Source organism: Coloeus monedula, assembly GCF_965178545.1.
Source record: "Coloeus monedula genome assembly, chromosome: 16".
In the NCBI taxonomy this organism is placed as follows: domain Eukaryota; kingdom Metazoa; phylum Chordata; class Aves; order Passeriformes; family Corvidae; genus Coloeus; species Coloeus monedula.
The window spans coordinates 15215147-15236205 of NC_138796.1; the positions used below are offsets into that span (position 1 = coordinate 15215147).

At 63.3% G+C, this 21059-nt stretch overlaps 2 protein-coding genes across 4 annotated transcripts; both read left to right on the forward strand.

Annotated features, from left to right (window-relative positions):
• Window positions 1–17: 17 nt before the first annotated feature.
• RHOT2 (ras homolog family member T2) lies at window positions 18–13291 on the forward strand. 2 transcript variants are annotated; one of them, XM_082291896.1, is made up of 19 exons: window positions 18–71; window positions 359–417; window positions 1311–1392; window positions 1499–1542; window positions 2671–2724; window positions 3088–3140; window positions 3812–3920; window positions 4362–4463; window positions 5062–5160; window positions 5534–5642; window positions 5912–6032; window positions 7053–7137; window positions 8260–8405; window positions 8486–8586; window positions 8659–8789; window positions 9221–9301; window positions 9483–9605; window positions 9767–9969; window positions 11562–13291. In XM_082291896.1, exons 1-19 carry the CDS (start codon window positions 35–37, stop codon window positions 11677–11679), a joined length of 1857 nt encoding a protein of 618 aa, XP_082148022.1. In that variant the 5' UTR covers window positions 18–34; the 3' UTR covers window positions 11680–13291. The 2 variants fall into 2 exon arrangements, with proteins under 2 accessions (XP_082148022.1, XP_082148023.1); XM_082291897.1 differs by having other exon boundaries at window positions 364–417.
• A 2269-nt stretch (window positions 13292–15560) lies between these two features.
• Window positions 15561–20391, forward strand: RHBDL1 (rhomboid like 1; the record flags this gene model as incomplete). Of its 2 annotated transcripts, XM_082291898.1 has the most annotated exons (8): window positions 15561–15599; window positions 17686–17844; window positions 18096–18320; window positions 18810–18958; window positions 19045–19157; window positions 19407–19507; window positions 19980–20040; window positions 20120–20391. In XM_082291898.1, the coding sequence occupies 8 exons, from the start codon at window positions 15561–15563 to the stop codon at window positions 20389–20391; spliced, it is 1119 nt and encodes a 372-aa protein (XP_082148024.1). The 2 variants fall into 2 exon arrangements, with proteins under 2 accessions (XP_082148024.1, XP_082148025.1); XM_082291899.1 differs by lacking the exon at window positions 18096–18320.
• Window positions 20392–21059: the final 668 nt, after the last annotated feature.

Sequence of the window (21059 nt, forward strand, 5' to 3'; positions counted from 1 at the left end):
GGGGGGCGGCCGGGGAGGCGGCGGCGCCGCCGCCATGAAACGGGACGTGCGGATCCTCCTGCTCGGGGAGGGTGAGGGGGCACGGGGCCGGGGAGAGAATCCTCCAGCCCGGGAAGGGGCACGGGGGGCCCCGGGGGAGAGGGTTCTCCTGCAAGGGCGGGGCGAGGGCGGACGGGGGCCCAGGTGGGACCCCCGTCACTGGCAGGACCAGGGGAGCCACCAGGCCCGCCCGTGGCCCCGAGCCCTGGGGGTGTCATTGTCACCAGCCCCGGCTCCGGTCGTGACTCCCCCCTGCCGCTGTCCCCCTCAAGCTCTGCCGTGCCCGTGCCATTGTCAACGTCCTCCCTTTATTTCCTAGCCCAGGTGGGGAAGACGTCCCTGATCATGGCTCTGGTGGGAGAGGAGTTTCCTGAAGAGGTGAGTGGGGAGGGGGCGCGCACACCCCGACCGCGGGCCCCCTCGCTGGGTGGGACAGCTCTGTCCCCAGTGTCCCCGGCTGGAGATGGGGGTGTCTGGGAGGTGCTCACAGCTCCTGGGGTTGTGACAGCCGCACATCTGGTTCAGGTGAGGTCAGTGAGGACCACACGGAGCTCCAGCTGAGGTGGTGTTTTCCTCAGTTTGTGCTCTGATCCCGACTTGGGAGCTGATCCTGACTTGCGGCTCTCTCTACCCTGAGGAGGGTGTTGGTACCTCCCAGGGCCCCACTTGCTGCTGCTGGGGGTCTCTGTCACCGGCACAGCAGGGCTGGCACCACCACAGGGTCCTTGGAAGGGGCTGGGCCACATTCCCTGATGGGTTTGGTGCTCCAAGCCAGGCCAGCTGTGAGCAGCAGCCTCCAGCCTGCCTGTGCCCTTTGACAGCCTGCTGTCCCAGCGGTTTGGATAAGGAAATGAGATCAGCCTGTCCAGGCACATTTTCCCTGTGCCATCAGATGTTTCTCCCACTGCCCATGGTGTGCTGGGCAGCATCAGCTCAGGGGTTCAGAGGGACCAGCCCTGCATCCCTTCCCTGCTTCCAGCCCAGACAATCAGCTCGGTGCTGCTCCCAGAGGAGCCCAGGGAACCAGGGAGTGCCCAGGGCTTATCTCCAGCGGGATCAGGAGCTTTGGTTGAGGGAGGCAGGTGGAAGTTTCACCTCGGGGATACTGCCTATGCGAGGGCTGGAGTGCAGGGCGTGCTGCAGCCTGGTGGGCCAAGAGTGATCCGTGATCCACAGCTCATCCCGCCCTGGCGGTGGCCACGTTGGGATCTGAAGTCCCTTGTCACCTGTCCTGGCTGCCTGTGGCTGGACGGGCTGTGCTGGCTTTGCAGGTGCCCCCCCGCGCAGAGGAGATCACGATCCCGGCCGATGTCACCCCTGAGAAGGTCCCCACGCACATAGTGGACTACTCAGGTAGGGCCCTGTCCTGTCTGGCTTCTCCCCTTCCCTGCCTGCCTGAGGGGATTGGGAAGGGGTACCCCTGCCTGGGCAGGTGGTGATGCCTTCATTCCCCTTCCAGAGTCGGAGCAGACGGAGGAGGAGCTGCAGGAGGAGATCGCCAAGGTGAGCAGGGCTGGCTGAGATGGGGACAGGAGGTTGCAGTCCCCGAGGGACACGTGGCTGCTCCCCTCCCCTCCCCATTAGCCACCCAGAGAGGCACAGACAATTGGTTATCCACGGATTAATGCTCTTGGTTCGTTTAGAGGCTTGTTTAATCCTGCTCTGTCTTGTAAGCTGTTGTGTGTGGCTTGTCCAAGCCCTCCGGGGAGCCTCCAGAAGGAGAGCGGCGGGGGGCAGCTCACTGCCCACGGGAGGCGGAGGAGGCTGCGGAGCAGATGTTGTGCTCTCAGCCTTGGGATGGTCCCCGTGGACTCAGAAGAGGGAGAAGCAGTTGCTGGGTTTGGGCAAGAGCCCTGCTCCCTGCGTTAGATCCCTGTGGCTGCCTGATGAAGCAGTGGCACAGAGGAGTTAATTTGGGAGCTGGAGCCCCTGGCGAGCGCTGGGCAGGGAGGGATGAGGGAGCCCTCGGAGCAGCCGTGGAGGAATAATTAAGTTGTCTGGCTGGGGTGGACTCAGCTGCTCTTTGCCCTGGGATTAGCCTTGACTCTGCACACATGAGGACCTTTTAATTATAGATAATAAAACCATCTCTCTCACGTGAGCAAAGCTGTTTAATCTCCCAACCCTGGTGGCTAACGGCCGAGGAGGTGGGCACGGGGGTCCTGCTCCCTCCACCCAGACAGCAGGAGTACACAGAGGCTTTAAATGGCTCCAGGAAATCCTGCCTAAACCCTTGTGTGTCCTCAGGATTAGCATTAAACTCTCTCCTGAAAGGACCAGTGATCCCTCCTGTCTGCTTCCTGTAAAGCCTCAGTGCTGGCCCTGTCTGCACGGGGTCAGGAGGGGAGGAGGGCCGGGACACGGGTGGTGGGGGGGGGGGGATCTGGGCTGGTGGGCATGGGAGCAGCAGCTCCTGAGGCAGAGGAGCTGCTCCCGGCAGCCTGTGGGCTCGTGCTGAGGGTGGCCCAGTCGGGGGCTGTGTACGTGTCCGCGCTCACGTGCGCTCGGCCGCTGCCTTTCCCTGGCTGCTCAGCCGGCATTCCCTGCTGCCCCGGCATTCCCTGCTGCCATTCCCGGCTGCCACAAGTGTGGCAGGGACCCCTTCACCACCTCCTCGTGCTTCTCTTGCAGGCCAACGTGGTCTGCGTGGTGTACGATGTCACCAAGGAGGCCACGATTGACAAGGTAATGGGTCCCCACCGTGGCCCCGCTCCGGCAGCAGGGCCACAGAGGGTTCCCAGTGCTGGGGTTTCTGTGCTGCCCTGTGGGGCAGGCACGTGCTGGTGGCCCCCAGCCCTGTGAGGGATTTTGGGTCTGAGAGCCCTGCAAGCGGAGGCTGAGCCATGCCCAAGCGTGCTCCCTCACAACAGGACAACAGGCTTGTTGCATCCTGGTGCTGGCATCCAGCGCCCCTGGGCCTGCTCTGCCTGCTGGCGTGAGGGAATGGCAGGGAGCAGATGGCTGCAGGGCCCTGTTCCTGCCTGCCTGGGGGCTGCCTGTTCCTCCCCAGGCTGTGCTGACAGCCCTTTCCCTCTGCTCCCCTTCCAGATTCGCACAAAGTGGATCCCCATGGTGAACGGGGGACTTGAAAAGGGATCCAGGTACCGTGTGGAGTGTGATCTGTGGGTGCAGAATTGGGGGATTCTGGGGGCTGGGGGGTGCCCACCACCCTCACCTCCTTCTGAGGGTACTGAGAGCAAACCAGCTTTGTGTGTTGATCCAGGCTGGGTTGGACAGGACTTGGAGCCCTGGTGTGATGGAGGTGTCCCTGCCCATGGCAGGGGGTGGGACAAGATGAACTTTAAGGTTCCTCCCAACCCAAACCATTCCAGGATAGTGGTTTGTGGCCAGATCACCTAGAGCAGAAAGACATGGGGACTTTTCTCTGCCAGAGATCCAGCTGAGGCAGGGGTTCACTGAGGGAAGATCCTTCTCCCCCCCTTGATCTCTTCTCAGATAGACAGGGAGGGGAGGCTGCCAGGGGAATCTGGGAGCACAGGAGCTTCAGGCTGTGTGTGGATCACTTGGGCAGAAGGCTGCTGTGCTGGATTAAAGGCTCCTGAACATATTGTTGCTGGGTGAAAGCATAAGCAGGATCAGGCAGTCTGCTTCTCCAGATGGATGCTCCCAGCTGTGGGAAGCAGGAAAGCTGCCCTGGACCTTGCAGAGGAGGGTTGGGGCCTCCCTGGCCTGCCCATGGGAGCACCAAAGGATGGGACAGTGCTGGGACCAAGAGAGGGGTGACCTCACTTGAGCTCTATGTCTTTCCTAGAATCCCCATTATTTTAGTGGGAAACAAGTCTGACCTGCAGATGGGCAGCTCCATGGAGGTCATCCTGCCCATCATGAACCAGTTCTCGGAGATTGAGACCTGCGTGGAGGTGAGGGGGCTGGAGGGAGTGTGCAGAGCCTCCCTGAGGGGTTGGAATACTGGTCTGGAGGGAGTCAGGGAGCCTCTGTGCTCGTGGAGAGCTGCCCTGATGATGTTGCTCTGCACAAGTCCCTGTGCCCAGGGCTTGAGGGCCTGTGCTTCGGGCTTTCTGTCCTGTGCCCCTTGCAGGGAGCAGCTTTCTGTGTCTGCCCTCTGTGGCTCTCTAGCTGCAACTGCTGTTGGAGCTCCACACATGCCCTGTTGGCTCTGGGGCTGTGGAATGGGCACAGCAAAGCCAGAGCAAAACCCGGGAGATTTTCCCTTTTGACTTTTCCTCATGGTGGACAAATGTTGCTCTGTGCTTTGAGGCACAGCTAGTCTGGCTCAGGGCGATTGTATCATCCTCCTCCTGCCCTTGTTATCGGGGCTGTCTCTTCGTCTGACTCCCCAGTGCTCTGCCAAGAACCTTAAGAACATCTCTGAGCTCTTCTACTACGCCCAGAAAGCCGTGCTGCACCCCACTGCCCCGCTCTACGACCCGGAGGAGAAGCAGGTGGGCTCCTGGAGGAATCTCCCTCCTGTCACACTGCTCTGGGTGGAGCTTTTGGAATGAGGGTGGAGAGTTTGGGCTGACACAGACTGGCCAGGGGACAGTGCCCATCTTCTGTGCTCAGTACAGCCAGCTGGGCACACAGAGACCTGCAAGGAGCTGGGTGTGTTGGGGCAGGAGTCCTCATGCTCCAGGCTCTGTGCTGGTTGTGGAGGGAAGGGTCTGGGAGAAAAATTCCCCATGGATTGTCCTTTCTGACTTCAGATCAGATGTTAGGAAAAATCTCTTCACATTAAAGGTGGTCAGGCACGGGCACAGGTGGAGTGGTGGGGTCACCATTCCTGGAAGGACTTAAAAGCTCTGTGGATGTGGCACTTGGGGACATGGGCTAGTGGTGGCCTTGGCAGTGCTGGGGGAACAGCTGGACTCAGATCTTGGAGGGGTTTTCCAACCTTAACGATTCCATGGTTCCCACCTCCAGGGTGGTTGTGGTACTGGCCTAGAAGTGCAGGAAGGGAGCCCTCTGTGTGTGGGGCTGCAGGGAGGAAGGGCCAGGCTGTGGCTGGTTCCCTGTCATTGTCACCGTGGTTGGTCCTTGCAGCTCAAACCCTCCTGTGCTCAAGCTCTGACCCGGATCTTCAACCTCTCGGACCAGGACAACAACCAGATCCTCAGTGATGATGAACTCAACTACTTCCAGGTAGGGTGGCTGCAGAGCTGAGGTGTTCCCAGTGCCTGGCATTCCCTTTGCAGCAGGGAAGCTGCCCCTCTCCTGTCACAGCTAAAGCACTGTAGGGTGCATCTCTGAGCATGTGGGGTTCCATCTGCCTAAGCTTGGGCCAAGTTTGCTCTGCTATGGGAAGACCAGGAGGCTCTGGAGATGCTGAGAGTCCTAAATTACTGGGATGCTGGAGAACAGGGGTTTGGTCAGGGCCTAAGGCAGAAATCCCTGAGCTGGGTGGATTTTCCCTCCCTGAAACCCCACTCCTTCCATGGGAGAGGGAGCCTGGCAAGGCAGGGTTGTGCTCTCTAAGTGCTTTGCTGACAATGGCCTTCATTCTCTCGGGAGGCAGAAGTCCTGTTTTGGGAACCCCCTGGCTCCCCAGGCCCTGGAGGATGTGAAGATGGTTGTGTGGAAGAACACGACGGACGGGGTGCAGGACAACGGCCTCACCTTGAACGGTGAGGAGCAGCACGAGGGCTCCCTGCTCCTTCCCAGGGCATGGGGGGGACCCACCTCCTTCAGCACATCCCACAGGGCCCTGTCCTTGGCCTGAGCCTCCTGGCTCTTATTCCAAGCCTAATTAGTCCCTCGTTAAAACAAGCCTGCTGTGCCTATTAGATCTCTCTGTCCCAGCAGTCTGTTTCCCAGGGGAAGCATGGCTCTGAGGAGTGGATCCCTGAGCCTGAATTGACTCCACTGTGGCTGAGCCCCCTGATCTCTCCTGCAGGCTTCCTCTTCCTCAACACCCTCTTCATCCAGAGGGGCCGGCACGAGACCACCTGGACCATCCTGCGCCGCTTCGGCTACGACGATGAGCTGGAGCTGACAGATGACTACCTGTACCCACAGTGCGTGTCCAGGGCTGGCCAGGGGGTCACACTCCCGTGGTGCATGGCTCAGGATCCCCAGCACCTTGGCTGGATCCTTCCTGCACCCTGGGAGCTGCTGTGGGCCCTTAGGTCAGGGTCAACTTCGAAGTCCTCGCCTTCCCCTCGGGCAGGAGCTGATGCTTGGGGGTGGGGACAAGATCAACAGGCCTTGGGGCTGCTGGTTTAGGCAGACAGGAATGTGGGGAATGAAATCCCAGACTTCCCTTGGCATCAGCAAGGGGTTCTTGGAGGCTGCTCTGTCCCTGGCTGAGCGAGGCAGAGCGGCTCTGTCAGGAGCAGTGAGCTGTCAGCACAGCCCTCGCGGCTGATTGTGCAGCTGCTGTCTCTTCTCTGCTCCCTGCCACTCTGGAGATGGGGAGCTGGCAGCAGTGGAAGTGTTTGGCTTGGGAGCTGCCTCCTCCTGTTCCCAGAGAGCAGGCTGCAGGGAGGTGACAGGGACGTGCTGGTGGATGGCACCCCGGGGCACTGCTGTGCCCTGCTGAAGCCCTGGGCATGAGGCAGAGTGAGGGCACAGCATCTCTTTGGCTGCTTGGGATGTGCCAAGGAAAGGCCGCTGCATCCTCAGGGGATTCTCCCCAAAATAAGGGGGCTGTGTCAAGGAATAGCCAGGCTGGGAGGCAACAGCTGACCTTGAGCAGGGAGGGAGCTGTGTCCTCTGGGTGAGATGTGCTCACACACTGCCCTTCGTTCAGGGCTTGAGGAGGCCCATTTGAGTTATGAGCTGGAGAATAGGATATGAAAGATAAAAGTGAGGTTTAGATTGGATATTTGGGAAATTCCTTCATGGGAAGGGTGGTCAGGCACTGGCACAGCTGCCCAGGGCAGTGCTGGGGTCACCATCCCTGGGGGGATTTAAAGCCATGTGGGTGTGGCACGTGGGACATGGGTCAGTGGTGGCCTTGGCAGTGCTGGAACAGTTGGACTCAATGATCAAAGAGGGCTTTTCCAACAGAAATCATTCCATGATTTTCCCGACAGGTTCCGCGTGCCCCCCGGCTGCTCCACGGAGCTCAACCACTTGGGATACCAGTTCCTGCAGAGGCTCTTTGAGAAGCACGACAAGGTGGGCAGCACTGCAGGGACTCCAGGGGAGGGGATGCCCTGCTGGGCCTGCACACCTGGGCACAGGTGCTCCCCTAACCACCCCTCTGTGCCAGGGAGCCCACAGAGCACCAGGGAAGGGCTTTCCTCTGCCACAGTGTTCCCTCTTTGGAGGCTTTAGGAGCAGGAAGTGGCCACAGTGAGCTGTAGGTAGTCTGGTGGCCTATCAGGGATGTGGGGTTGTGGTCACTACTCTTGACCAAAGGTCAGTTTGGACCTTCAGGGACTGGGTCTGAGTTGGCATCAAGCTGGCATGGCCGTTGTAGTTGCTGGCTGCAGCGGGCAGGGCGGCAGGCAGGGAAGCGGGCACAGCTGCTGGCCAGCAGCCATGGACCAAGCACCAGCATCTGCCAGCCTGGTGGAGGGCTGCCAGGCCGGAGAGAGGGAGAGAAAGCAACACATTTGTGCCAAACTCAGGCTCTTGGAGAGTGGAAGAAGGGGATGTGTTGGATCTGTGTGCACCTGCTCGGACTGGCTATTGAGATGTTGATGTGCATCTGGGGTATGGCAGCTCTGTGACAACAGGGGAGTGGCTCAGGAATGGCAGCACAGAGTGGCCACAAGTCCCTTTGTGCCCAGATCAGCTCTGTGGCCACAGGGAATGGCAGCACAGAGTGGCCACACATCCCTGTGTGCCCAGATCAGCTCTGTGGCCAGGGGGAGTGGCAGCACTGAATGGATGCTCATCCCTGGGTGCCCAGGTGCCAGCAGGTCCCCTTCAGGTGCAGCAGCCTGGGAGTGCAGAGTTGGCCTGTGGAGGGCCAGGCTGGACTGATGCAGGCTGCTGTGGAACAGCTGGCTCCAGGAATGCCAGGAACAGCAGCTCAGGGCTGTGGGGTGGGTGTGGACGGGTCCTGCCTGGTTGCAGCTGCAATCCCAAAGTGTGTTTGCTGTTGTGCAGTGCTGGCAGGCCCCGAGGCACAGGCTCTGTGAGCTCGCCCAGCTCCGGCCTCGCTGCCATCGATTCCTGCCATGGGCAGCGTCCCTGTGACGTGTCACAGCAGGGAGGTGGCCGGTGTGGCAGGGCCCCCTCTGGGCACGGGCTGGGTCCTGCCTGCCCTGGTGACTCGGTGTGTTTTGGCAGGACCAGGACGGAGCCCTGTCGCACACAGAGCTGCAGAACTTCTTCAGCGTGTTCCCCTGCGTGCCCTGGGGCCCCGAGCTCTACAACACGGTATGCACCACTGATAAAGGCCTGCTTTCCCTGCATGGATTCCTCTGCCAGTGGACGTAAGCTCAGTCCCTCTCCCTGGCCCTTGGTCACATCACTGAGCCCTTGCTGACCCTCCTGGCGTGCTCTGTCTCTCCAGGCTCATGGCTTACCTGGACGTACGGCGCTGCCTGGAGTGCCTGGGCTACTTGGGCTACCCCATCCTCTCGGAGCAGGACTCCCAGACCCAAGCCCTCACAGGTACAGCCATGCCCTCCCCTTCTGTCTCAGCTGGGGTCTCTCCTGGCTCTCACCCACCCTCTCTCCTGCCAGTGACCCGGGAGAAGAGGATTGACCTGGAGAAAGGGCAGACCCAGAGGAACGTGTTCCTGTGCAAGGTGCTGGGAGCGCGGGGCGCAGGCAAGTCCGCCTTCCTGCAGGCCTTCCTCGGCAGGAGCCTGGCGGTGAGTGGCTGCTCCCTGGCCGGCCACGCTCCCAGGGCGGAGCAGGAGGCACAGCCGGGGCTCCTGGAGTGATCTGTCCCTCCCTGGCACCTTGCTGCCCGTGGCCAGGCCTCCCTGTGTGGTGCTCTCCCTGCCCGTGCTTCACACCCCCTCCATGCTGGTGGCTTTGGTGTCCCTAATCCTGGCTGAGGCAGTGGGCCTGCTCCCTCTGCTTGTCCCGAGGGTCCGGAGGGGCTGTGCCTTTCCCAGTCTGACCACGGTGATGCTGACTTCCCCTGTCTATTAGGAACAGCCCCACATCTCATGACAGACCCTGGCTGCCCTTCAGGTGGCTGTCAGACCACAGGGGCTCAGGGTGGTGTGAGGCACTGTCCCTCCCCCAGCACTGCTCGTGTCTCCGCTGCCTGAGACCGTGTTTTCCTTGGTGACAGGCCCAGAGGGAGAACCCAGGACAGCCATCCCTCTACACCATCAACACAGTGCAAGTCAATGGCCAGGAGAAGTACCTCATAGTAAGTCTGGGAGAGCAGGGAATCGTGCCATGTCTGGCCTTAGCAGGGCCAGGCTGTGTCCCCATGTCCCAGCACACAGGGCTGGGCTGTGGCTGTGCTGGCACAGTCCATGTGCTGCTGTGAGGAGCAGCTGACCCCCTGGGACACTGCTGTGGCACACACCGTGTCCCCTCTGCTCCAGCTGCACGAGGTCAGCGCTGACACGACGTTCACGAAGCCGTCAGACTCAGCCTGCGACGTCGCCTGCTTCATCTACAGCCTGAGCGACCCCAAATCCTTCAGCTACTGTGCCAGCATCTATAAGGTAGCTGGCAGCGACCCTGGGGGACTTCACAGGGGTCCTGGGGGACCACAGGGGTCCTGTTTGACTTCACCAAGGGCATGGGGGACATCAGCCTTTGTGGCAGCCCTGCATCTCCCAGGGGTTGGTCTGTAACCCTCGCTGGGGTTTCTCTGTCTCTGCAGCAGCACTACCTGGACAGCCAGATCCCCTGTGTGTTCGTGGCCTCCAAGACAGACCTGCCAGAAGCCAGCCAGCAGCCAGGGCTCTTCCCAGCTGAGTTCTGCTACAAGCACTGCCTCCCTCCACCCTTCCTCTTCTCCTGCCACAGCCAGGGACCGCCCAGCACCGCTGTCTACACCAAACTGGCCACTGCTGCCACCTTCCCGTTAGTATCCTTCCCCTGGAAGGGCTCTGCTGGGGGCACAGCCTGGGGAGGGGGCTGTGTCCCACCCCTGCCTCTGCCACATTGCTTTTGCTTTGGTTTCTCTGCAGCTTTTGGTGTCATCAAGTGATTCTGGTGTCATCTAGGGCATGCAGTGGCAGTACAAGGGGGGATGGCCTTAAGCTGAGGGAGGACAGGATTAGATGGGATATTGGGAAGGAATTGTTCCCTGGGAGGGTGGGCAGGCCCTGGCACAGGGTGCCCAGAGCAGCTGTGGCTGCCCCTGGATCCCTGGCAGTGTCCAAGGCTAGGCTGGACGGGGCTTGGAGCATCCTGGGCTAGTGGAAGGTGTCCCTGCCCATGGCAGGGGATGGAATGAGATGAGCTGGAAGGTTCCATTCCACCCAAACCATTCCAGGATTCTGTGATCTGCTTATACAAATAATTGAAACAGAAAAGCCACTTCTTCCTCTAATTACAGAGGGGGGAGGTTTTCTCCTGCCTGTGTGTGTGTGTCTCTGGCAGATTGAGTAGATAGATCCTGCCACAGGAGTGTTTATTTTTGAAGCCTAAGATAAAAAACGCTGAAGAGGAGTAGCCAGCTTAGTTTGCCAAGGCCCTCGGGGGGGGGGGGGTGGCAGCTATTTTCTCCTGATGAGATGGATCAGACTAAAAAAGAGGTCAGTGAAGCGAGACCTCTGTCACCCAGCCTCCCTTTGGGAGGAGCTGCACCCCAGAGGGGCTGAGGGTAGGGTAGGACAGCACCAGGCTGGCCGTGCGAGGTGAGGGGGGCTGTGGGAAGGGAGGAGATCCCTGTGAGTGGAATCGCTCTGCTCCAGGGCTGGGAAGGGCAAGCACAGCTCCAAGGGCCGAGCCCTCGGGGGGAGAACGTGTGGGAGCCTTGGAAGGCAGGATGGGATTACTAGTGAGTAGTTTTCCCTCCAGCTTCTTTTCAATAAACAACTTTATTTTTAGAGCTGACGCTTTTTTTTTTTTCTTTTTCCCCTCCCCTCTGCAGTATTAAAATTTAAATATTCTTAATATATCTTAGGGTATGTGGTATAAATAAATAACAGCGTAATGGAGGGCCGGGGATTGGCTGTGCTCCCCCGATGTAGTGGGGAATGAATTATGGATGAAGGGAGAGGGAGGAGAGGAGCAGTTAGTGCAGGACAGCACGTGTTCGGGAAGGGAATGTGTACGCTGGGGCAGCGCCGGGCCCTGTCCCTCGCTGCCCTTTGCTCCCTGTCACCGGTGTCCCCGTGGCATCCCAGCTCTCTGTGCCCTGGGATTTGGAAAGGCAGCCTGACCTAGAAAGGCAGATACCTGCCTAATTATTTAGGTGTTGGAGAGCTGTTTGCAGGGCAGGGGAGGGGACAGCCACATCCATCCCACAGCCCTCCCTTGGCTTGATGGTGATGCCGGGTGACGAGCGCTCCGCTCACAGGGACAGGGAATCTCTGGGAGCCTCGCCTTCAGCTGGGCTGTTCCCCCCGCTGCTGTGCTTGCCCCCTGCCTGGCACCCCAGCCTCCCTCTGTGGGGTGGGAGCACTGGGACAGCCACACTCACCGGCCTCTCCTGTGTTTCCTTGCAGCCACCTGAACGCCGTGGAGCTGGGAGTTGCGTCCTTCTGGCTGCGGGTGGCGCTGGGGGCGGCGGTGACGGCGCTGGTGGGCTTCACCCTGTACCGGCTGCTGGCCAAGAACAAATGAGAGCTGCTCTCCACCCCGTCCCCCCCGTGACACCAGCTCCCCATCCCCAGCGATGCCCCGGTGAGGGGCCCTGCCTCAAGCTGGCCCCTGGTAGGAAATCCTCCTTTGCCCCCAGCCTGGATTGCAGGACCAGTGAAGCCGGACCTCCCAGCACCAGCAGGATCAGTCCCTGGCACCGGCCAGCCTCAGCCTGTGGCCTCCTGGCCCCCGTGGCCACAGGGCAGGCAGCTCTGCCAGGAGGGCTCTGCCTCACCAGCAGCTGGAAGATCACTCTCATCTTTTATTCTGTTCAGTTTTTTTAACGCTTGTTTTTAAGCTCAAACATGAGTGTTTCGGTGTCTGTTGGACTGGGCACATCCCTTCCCTAGAGGGCTGTGCTGGTGCCCTCAATTCTGGAGGGGGCAACGCTCCCGGAGCTTCTGGGAGCTCCAGCAGCAGCTGAGCTGTCAAATGAGCTCATGGCTCCAGCTCCCTGGGGCACATCTCCATCTCCTGTCCCGGTTTCCCTCACCCAGCACTGGGAAAGGCAGCCAGGGAGAGAGGCCCAGGCACTTACACCCCCCAGCCTCAGTGTTTTGGGGTCAGGCCTGGCCCTTCTTGCTGGGACACAGTAGCTGCTGTCCTGGGCTGAGGGGGGACGGTGATAACCAGGGTTTGTCCTGAGCTCCCTTGTCTTGTTCCTACACAAAATTCTTGTGAGTCCTGCGGGTGCCGAGCTCTGGGTCCATCCGCCCTCCTTTCCTGCCACTTGTGTGGCCTGTCTGCTCCCCACCCCTGGCCACCAGTATTCGTGGTCACCAGTATTTGCAGGGCTCTGGGAGCCCTGGTAAGGACTGGGAGGGTGTTGGATGTCCACTGTGTGCCCACTCCTTCCCTGGCAGTGCCATCACTGAGCTGGCACCACGCTGTGCCCGAGTCCCCGTGTCCTGCTGTCCCCTCTGTGGCACCCTGTCCGGAGTCTGAGGCTCTGGGCATTGCATCTCCTGGTACCACTGGAAGCTCCTTGCTGCCCCATCTCCTGTCTCCTGCCCACACCCAAGCTGGTGTCAGCTGCTGGGACTGACTTAGCGCCCATTTGGGGCCAAAGCCCCACAGCATCCCTGTCTGCAAGTCCCAAAGAGCAAGGCCAGCACCCATCCCTGGGTTCCTGTGCTCCCAGGGGCAGCCTGGATCAGCCCCTGGCCGGTGCCACCAGCCTGGCCTTCCCCAGCACGCTCAGGGTCGGTGTCTTTGCAGGCAGCTGCGGGGGCAGCTCCCAGGTGGCACCTGGAGCTGCTTTTTCTGTGTTTTGTCTATTTAAATGTTTTATCGTGGCCTGGAGCCAGCGAGGTGGGTTGAGAAATCGCTGGGCAGCCCCAGTGTCTCTCCCTGGGACAGTGCCAGGGTGGTGTCCCCATCCCGCTGTCCCCAGCGCTGTCCGGCCGGGGATCCCTGCCCGTGCTGGAGCTGCTCTGGCAGTCGGGCACCCACTCACTGCTGGCCTCTGGTCCCTGGCACTGCCGGGGCCACCTCTCGTGTTTCATGTCCCTCTCTGTGCCCACCGTGCGTGGCTCTGCCAGCTGGGCCCTTGCCTGGTGTCTCCCTGCTCCACCTCTGCTGGAGCCGTAATGTTTTAGGTTTGTTCTCTACAGCAAAATAAATTTTTACACACCTTGCGCTTGCACAGCGTGTCCTGCGTCACCTGGGGAGCAGGACCACCAAGCCTGGGGCTTCTGTGGGCTGCGGCGGGAGCAGGGCCACCCCGAGGGCCTGGGCTGCGCCGTTTGAGGGATTTAGGGTAGGACCTGAAGCCTGGTGTGGTGGGAAAACGCTTGGGGCTGGCCAGGTCTCCTTGGTGGTTGGGGACACGGGTCCTTGAGCAACAAGTGCCAGCCAGGGGGGAGAGACAGGGAAGAGGTGGTGGATCCCGTGGTTCTCTGCCCGAGATCCGTGGGAAGCAGGAGACTTTGGCTGCCCTGGGAGCTGTGGATGTCTGTGCCCATCCCCGTGTGGGGTTTGGAGCTCCCCACTTCCCTGCAGCCACTTTCCCCCCATGCCCGCAGCTCCCAGGGCTGTGCCACCTCCCATCCCTGCTCCTGTTTTCCCGTGGCAGCTTTTCCCTCAGCTATTTCTGTCGCTGCAGCCTCAGCCACGGGCGCTGGGCACAGGGAATGTGGGCGCAGCCGGAGAAGAGGATTTTCCAGAGCCTCTGCACTGAGGCTGGATGGGGTCGGATTGCTCCCACCTGTGAGGGGATCGCTCTGGGCTGTGGGGTGGGAGAGGAGACCCTTCCCACAGGGCCAGCCAGGGCACAGGAATGGTGGGGACACAGCCGGTGCTGCCACGCCGAGCAGAGGAGGAGATTCCAAGGCGGACGGGACACGCGGTGCTCCCTGGTGACTCCAAACCAGGCTGGATCCCATGGGAGCCGCCGGCCCACGTGCCCCGGTGTGTATTAATAGCGCTGGTGTGCGGAGCCACGGACGCTGTGCTGGGACAGACACGGGCGTGGGGCAGGGGACACGTGTGGCAGGACCATGGGACCCCAGCCACGGCCACACACAGTGCCCAGGGAAGGAGCCTGGCAGGGCTGGGAAGCCCAGAGCTCCCTGGGCACCCAGAGTGCGGCTGAGCCGTGGCTCCACGAAGTGAGGATGGCACCAGGGATGGGTCCTGGGAACACCCCTGCCCTGCCTGGTGCTCCAGGGGAGCCTGGCCTGGGTGACACTGGGCACGTCACATAAAGGTGCCAGTTCAAGGGACCCTGGGGCAGGGGACAGCAGTGAAGGCTCTGTGTCCCCTGTGCCATGGGGGATGTACCTGGGCTGTGCTGGGCTGTAGGTGTGGGGTCAGCATGGAGGGAATGTTTGCTTCAGCTGCTGCCTGGTGCTGGCATGCCCATGTCCATACTGGGATACTGGTGTCCATACTGGGGTGCAGGTACTGTACCAGCATATGGATTCCTGTAGCAGGGTGTAGGTGCAAAACCGTGTACCAGGATGTGGGTACTTGTACTGGAATACGTGTACCTGTATTGGGATGCAGCACTGGAAATGAAATACAAGTTCCCATTCCAAGACGCAGATCCTGTCCTGGGATTCAGGGATCGCACCAGGACGTGAGTACCAGTGCTGGGACATGGCTAGCGGGATGCAGGTACCCACACCAGGATGCACAGAACTGTTCTGGGATGTAGGCACTGGGCCAGGATGTGAGTACCAGTACTGGGATGTGGGTACCAACACTGGGATGTAGATACCACACCGGGATGCCAGGATATAGTTACCAAATTGGGATGTGGGTACCAGTACTGGGATGCCCACAGCTGGGCCGGGATGCAGGTTCCCATACCGGGATGCCCGCAGCCGTACCGGGATGCAGATACCTGTACCGGGACGCAGGTTCCCACACCGGGATGCAGATACCTGTACCGGGATGCCGGTTCCCACACCGGGATGCAGATACCTGTACCGGGATGCCCGCAGCCGTACCGGGATGCCGGCACCATCCCGTGCTGCGTGCGCTGGGTGCCGGCTCCCTGCCCGTGCCCCGGGCCGTGTCCCGGCGCTGCCGGCGGGGCGGGGCGGGGCGGGGCGGGGCGGGTCCCGGTTCCCCGCGCGGCGGCGGCGGCGGGGGGGTGCGGGGAGGGGGGGGCGCTGCGCCGCGCGCTGCGGCGGGGGCGGCTCCGCTCGGCTCCGCTCCCGCCCCCGCCGCCGCCGTCGCCCCGCTGCCATCGGCGGCTCCCGGCGCCGCCGCTCGCCGCTCGCTCCCGGGCCCGCCGCAACGCGGGGCTGGCGGGGAGAGCCGCCCCCGCCGCCGCCCCCGCCGCCCGCGCCGCTCCCCTGCCCGGCTCGCCGGCCCCGGGCGCGGGGGAGCGGCGGAGCCCTCCTCCCGCCGGGTGCATGGACAGGAGCTCCCTGCTGCAGCTCATCCAGGAGCAGGTGAGGCCGCCCGGGGGGCACCGGGCTGCTCTCGGGGGGGCCGCCGGACACCGGCCATCGCTACCGGCGGGGGGGGGAGGATGCTCGCACGCACCGGGCACGGCTGGCGCGCAGCGGGCAGCGCTGCCCACCCAGGGCGGCCACCGCGGCCGTGCCACCCCCCTCCAGCGTCCCTCGGTGCCCCCCATCACCGCCCTGGGGGACCCGCCCCCCCCTCGTGCCGCTGAGAACGCGCGACTCATCTCACTTGTGGCCTCTCCCTCCGCCAGCGCCGGGTCGGATCCTGCCCGGTGCGCCCTCAAGGACGAGGGGTGCTGGGCACCGAGCCCCAGCGCCGCCGGTGGGGTCTGGGCGCCGGATGGAGCCCCGGGGGTGCCGTGGGCTTAGTCCCGCCGGCGGAGCGGGGGGCTGCACCCACCCCCGTGACCTGATTGCGGGATGAGGCCGTGGAGCACCAGCGCTGCGTGGGGCTCTGCTCGCGGCACGATGGGGGCTTGAGGGGTTTCCACCCGCTGCCCCCCGACCCCCACTTGCCCCCGTGAGCTCCACTGCTCGTCCCTCCATCCCCGCCCAGCCCTGGCCCAGCTGGCGGCTCTCCCCTGGGCATGGGGAGGAAATTTCTTGGGGGCCAGGAAAATTCACTGTTCCCCCGCTCGCCCCCCTCTGTTTCCATGACCTTGGCTGAGTCCCCCAGCCCGGGAGCTGCGGTGCTGTCCCCCACGCCACCCCACCCTCGGGCACAGGGACTCCATGTGAACCAGAGCTGTTAGGGAATGAGCAGCATCTTCCCCGGGAGCGAGCAGTGCTGGGAGGGCTGGAGGCTGGGGATTGTCCCCTCCAGGGGGGTGCTAGGGGACTAGTGAGGTTGGGATGGGGGGAGATGCGCCCCAAAAGCAGAGAGGGGCTCCCTGGCTGCTGACAGGGCTCTTGGCGCTCTTGGGGCCAGTGGCTCAGCGTGTGCCAACGTGGGGACAGCGTGTGCCAGGTCCCGGCGTGACACACACACACGTGGAGCCTGTGGGGTGACGGGTGTGGGGCAGGGGGACGGGTGACACCAAGGTGCTCCCGCTCCCCGTGGCTGGGGCTGCTCCCATGGGCTGGCGGCTGCTGAGAGGGTGCAAGCGCTGCCTGTACCCTGCACCCTTCATCCCATCCTTCATCCCACACCCTGCATCGCACCCTGCACCCCTCATCCCACCCTGCGCCCCGCTCAGGGCAGCCAAAGCCCCTTGGGAAAGAGGCAGCAGCTGTTTCCTGCCGGGGAAACAGGGAGGGACAGGGTGGCCCCCCGGGTGGGGATACGATCCCATGTCCCAAGCACTCTCTTTCCTGCCCATCCCACGAGGGTGAGGCTCCTCTCCTTCATTTCCTTCCCTGCAGAAGCAAGGAGAAAACCCCACAGTACTTCGGGGTGATTGCAGGGGCTCTCCCCATCTCCACCCTCCTTGCGCCATCCTGGGCTCCCTGTCCCCATGAGCGGTCCCATGTCGGGTGCCCCATGGCGCTGGGTGCCCCGTGGTGCGGGGTGCCCCGTGGTGCGCTGTGCCTGGAGGGCTCAGGTGCCCAGCCCGCTCTGGGAGCCCCGGGGATGGCTCTGGGAGCCCCGGGGATGGCACAGGGTGCCCCGGCACAGGGCGCGGTGGATCCCAGCGGCCGGCGGCAAGGGCGGCAGGAGGAGCGGGAGGAGGAGGAGGAGGAGGAGGAGGAGGAGGAGGAGGAGGAGGAGGAGGAGGAGGAGGAGGAGGAGGAGGAGAGGCGGAGGAGGAGGAGGAGGCTGGTGCCAGGGCTGCGCGTGTGTTTAGCTTGGTGGCTTCCTGGCTGGCAGGCTGCTGGCGGCGAGAAATAACTGAGTGGGAGAGTGTTGACTGCGCCGCGGGGAGACGGGGACACGGGCACGGCACGGGGCACCCGCGTGGCACAGGGCACCTCACGGGGCGCGATCCGGGGCGGCTGCAGGCTGTGGTGTCCCTCGCAGAGGCAGGGACAGGTGTCACGGAGCCAGGCTTGAGGCACCAGGAGGTGTCCCCAGCCGACCAGGGAGCCGCGGCCCCGGCGTCCCGGTGATGCTCCGTGCCGTGCCCCGCAGCTCGACCCCGAAAACACCGGCTTCATCGGCGTGGAGACGTTCGCCAGCCTGGTGCACAGCCATGAGCTGCCCCTGGACCCCGCCAAGCTGGACATGCTGGTGGCCCTGGCACAGGGCAACGACGAGGGGCAGGTCTGCTATCAGGAGCTGGTAGACCTGGTCAGTGCCGGGCGGCCGCAGGGACGGGGTGGGTGCCAGCCCGGGGTGGGCACCGGGCACCTCCCTGTGCCCCTGGGGAGGGGGGCAGACACCGGCGGTCCCCAGGGTCTCCCCTGGCATGGGATGGCGGCGTGGCCTCGGGACGGCTCGTCCGGGCTGTGGCACGAGGGGGTGGCTGGGCAGGGGGTGGCCCCAAGCCGTGCGTCCCGAGCTGCCCCCGCGGCCCCCGCGGGCACGGCCTCTCTCCGCAGATCAGCAGCAAGCGCTCGAGCAGCTTCAAGCGCGCCATCGCCAACGGGCAGCGGGCGCTGCCCCGCGACGTCCTGCTGGACGAGACCGGCCTCGGCATCTACAAACGCTTCGTCCGCTACGTGGCCTACGAGATCCTGCCCTGCGAGATGGACCGGCGCTGGTACTTCTACCAGCACCGCACCTGCCCGCCGCCCGTCTTCATGGCAGCCGTCACCCTCACCCAGGTACGGGGCACAGGAGGACGGTGCCCAGGCGGGTCCTGGCTGGAGTGTCCCGGACACCTTGGCAGGGATCGGACTCGGGGTGGACAGGACGGGTGAGCCTGGTTGTGACCTCCTGGTGCACACAGAGGGGCTCAGATCGGGGGTGAAGGGTTGGGTGCCCCCCGTTGTGATGTCCTGGTGTCCATGGCTGGGCTGAGACCCAGGAGAGAGGGGATGGGTGAGCCCAGTTGTGAGGTCCTGGTGTCCAAAGAGGGGCTCACATGTGGGGTGAAGGGTTGGAGGACTCTGTTTGTGATGTCCTTGTGCCCATATGTGGGACTCAGACCCAGGGCAGTGGGGATGGGTGGCCCCAGCTGTGATGTTCCAGTGCCTGTGCAGAGGCTCAGACTGGGGTAAAAGGGACGAGTGACCCCAGCTGTGACACCCTGGCGCCCTTGTGGGGCTCAGATCTGGGGTGAAGGGGGGTGACAGCCATGGGGTTTGTCACAGATCATCGTGTTCCTGTGCTATGGGGCGCGGCTGAACAAGTGGGTGCTGCAGACCTACCACCCCGAGTACATGAAGAGCCCCCTGGTCTATCACCCCGGGCACCGCGCGCGCGCCTGGCGCTTCCTCACCTACATGTTCATGCACGTGGGGTAGGTCCTGCTGGGGGGGGACACCGGGGACACCCCGGGGGCTGCCCAGGCTGAGGCAGCACCTGTCCCCTCCTGTGCCTGGGCAGGCTGGAGCAGCTGGGGTTCAACGCCCTCCTGCAGCTGATGATCGGGGTGCCCCTGGAGATGGTGCACGGCATCCTGCGCATCAGCTTCCTCTACCTGGCCGGGGTCCTGGCAGGTGGGTGCTCCCCTGGGGGGGGACGACTGTCCCCATCCCCCCATCGGTCCCTGTCACCAGGGGAGGGCACGGGGAGGGGCACGCCGGGTCTGATGGGGATGCTGGGCTCTGCTGGGTACCACCCTGCAGCGCCAGCATCGCTTGGCCGGGGGCTGGGGGGCAATGCAGGCTGTAATTAATTAATGTAGACAGTAATTAATTAATGCTGTGGGGGTGATAACCCATGCTGAGCCCCGTCTGTGCCCCCAGGCTCCCTCACCGTCTCCATCACGGACATGAGGGCTCCCTTGGTCGGGGGCTCGGGTGGGGTCTACGCCCTCTGCTCTGCTCACCTCGCCAATGTCGTCATGGTCAGCGAGGGGACAAGGGGACACGGCGGGGGGGACAGGGGGTGGATGGCTTTGTAGGGTGGGCAGCACGGTGTGGTATTGGGTGGGGGATGCCATGGGGTGACAGCGGGGGTGGGAGCTGTCCTTTGGTTGGGCAAGGTGGTGGGACATTAGCGGGGGATGCCATGGGGTGGATTGGCACTGTGGGGTGGGCAGCATGGTGTGACATGGGTGGGGGATGCTGTGGGGTAGCGTTAGGGGTGGCACCATCGCAGGGGGACCACCTTGGGTGGCATCATGGGCTGGGTGTGCGTGGGGAGGAGTGGGGACCTGAGGGGGCTCCATGGGGCACTCCGGCGGCTCTGGCAGCAGCCCCCTCATCGGTGCTGGGGCATCGCTGGTGCCAGCCCGTCATCCATCTGTCCATCCATCCGTCCATCCATCCATCCGTCCATCCATCCATCCGCCCGTCCACCCACCCACCCTCCCGCAGAACTGGGCCGGGATGCGCTGTCCCTACAAGCTGCTGCGGATGGTGCTGGCGCTGGTGTGCAGTGAGTACTCGCCCCCAGACCCCACCCCGGGCGTGAGGGGCCCCGGCGCGGGCTCAGCCCCTCCGGCCCTGTCCCACAGTGAGCTCCGAGGTCGGTCGCGCCGTCTGGCTCCGCTTCTCGCCGCCGCTGCCGGCCTCGGGCCCCCAGCCCAGCTTCATGGCGCACCTGGCGGGGGCCATCGTGGGCATCAGCATGGGGCTGACCATCCTGCGCAGCTACGAGGAGAGCCTGCAGGACCAGTGCGGCTGGTGGGTGCTGCTGCTGTCCTACGGCACCTTCCTGCTCTTCGCCGTCTTCTGGAACATCTTCGCCTACGACCTGCTGGGGGCACAGATCCCCCCCCCGCCATAGCCCACCCCCCGCCCCGACCCTGTGGTTGGTTTGTTTTCCAAGCCCGGTGGAGGGGCTGGGGGGGTCCCCGCGCGTGACATGGGGACAGGCCACCCCCGCCCGCCTGCCCCCTCGGTGCTAGAGAACGCGCCGCCCCCCGCCCCGGGCTGCGCCCCCCCCGAATGTCCCCTGCCGCCCCCCCCCGCTGTAGCCCCGTCCCCAAAGGATGCTTCAGCCCTGCCCCGGCATCGCCAACCCCCCCGGGGTGCCCGCAGGGCTCGGGATGTGCCCCTCGGGAAGGAGCCGAATGAGGGGGACTCCCCCCGCTGGCTCCTGTACCCCCTTTCCAGGGTGGGGGCCGCTTCGTTGCCCCCCAGGACCTGCACTTTCACACGGAGGACTGGTGCCAAAATAGGAGCGATTTATTTTTCTATGCCAAAATAAAAATATACATAAAAGAAAGAGGAATAATAGTAATAAAAAAAAAAAAAAAGAAGGATATGGGGAGAGCCCGGCAGGAATCAGCTGAGACCGGCACAAGTCATTTCGGCAGTGCCCTCGGCGGCACAGCCCCCCCTCCCCGCGCCCCATCCCCCCCGCTTTGCTGCCCGCCGCCCTCCCGGGGCAGGGGGCTCGCCTCGGGATGGGGGCGCGGGGGGGGGGTCCCCGCTCTAATCCCCCCCCCCCCC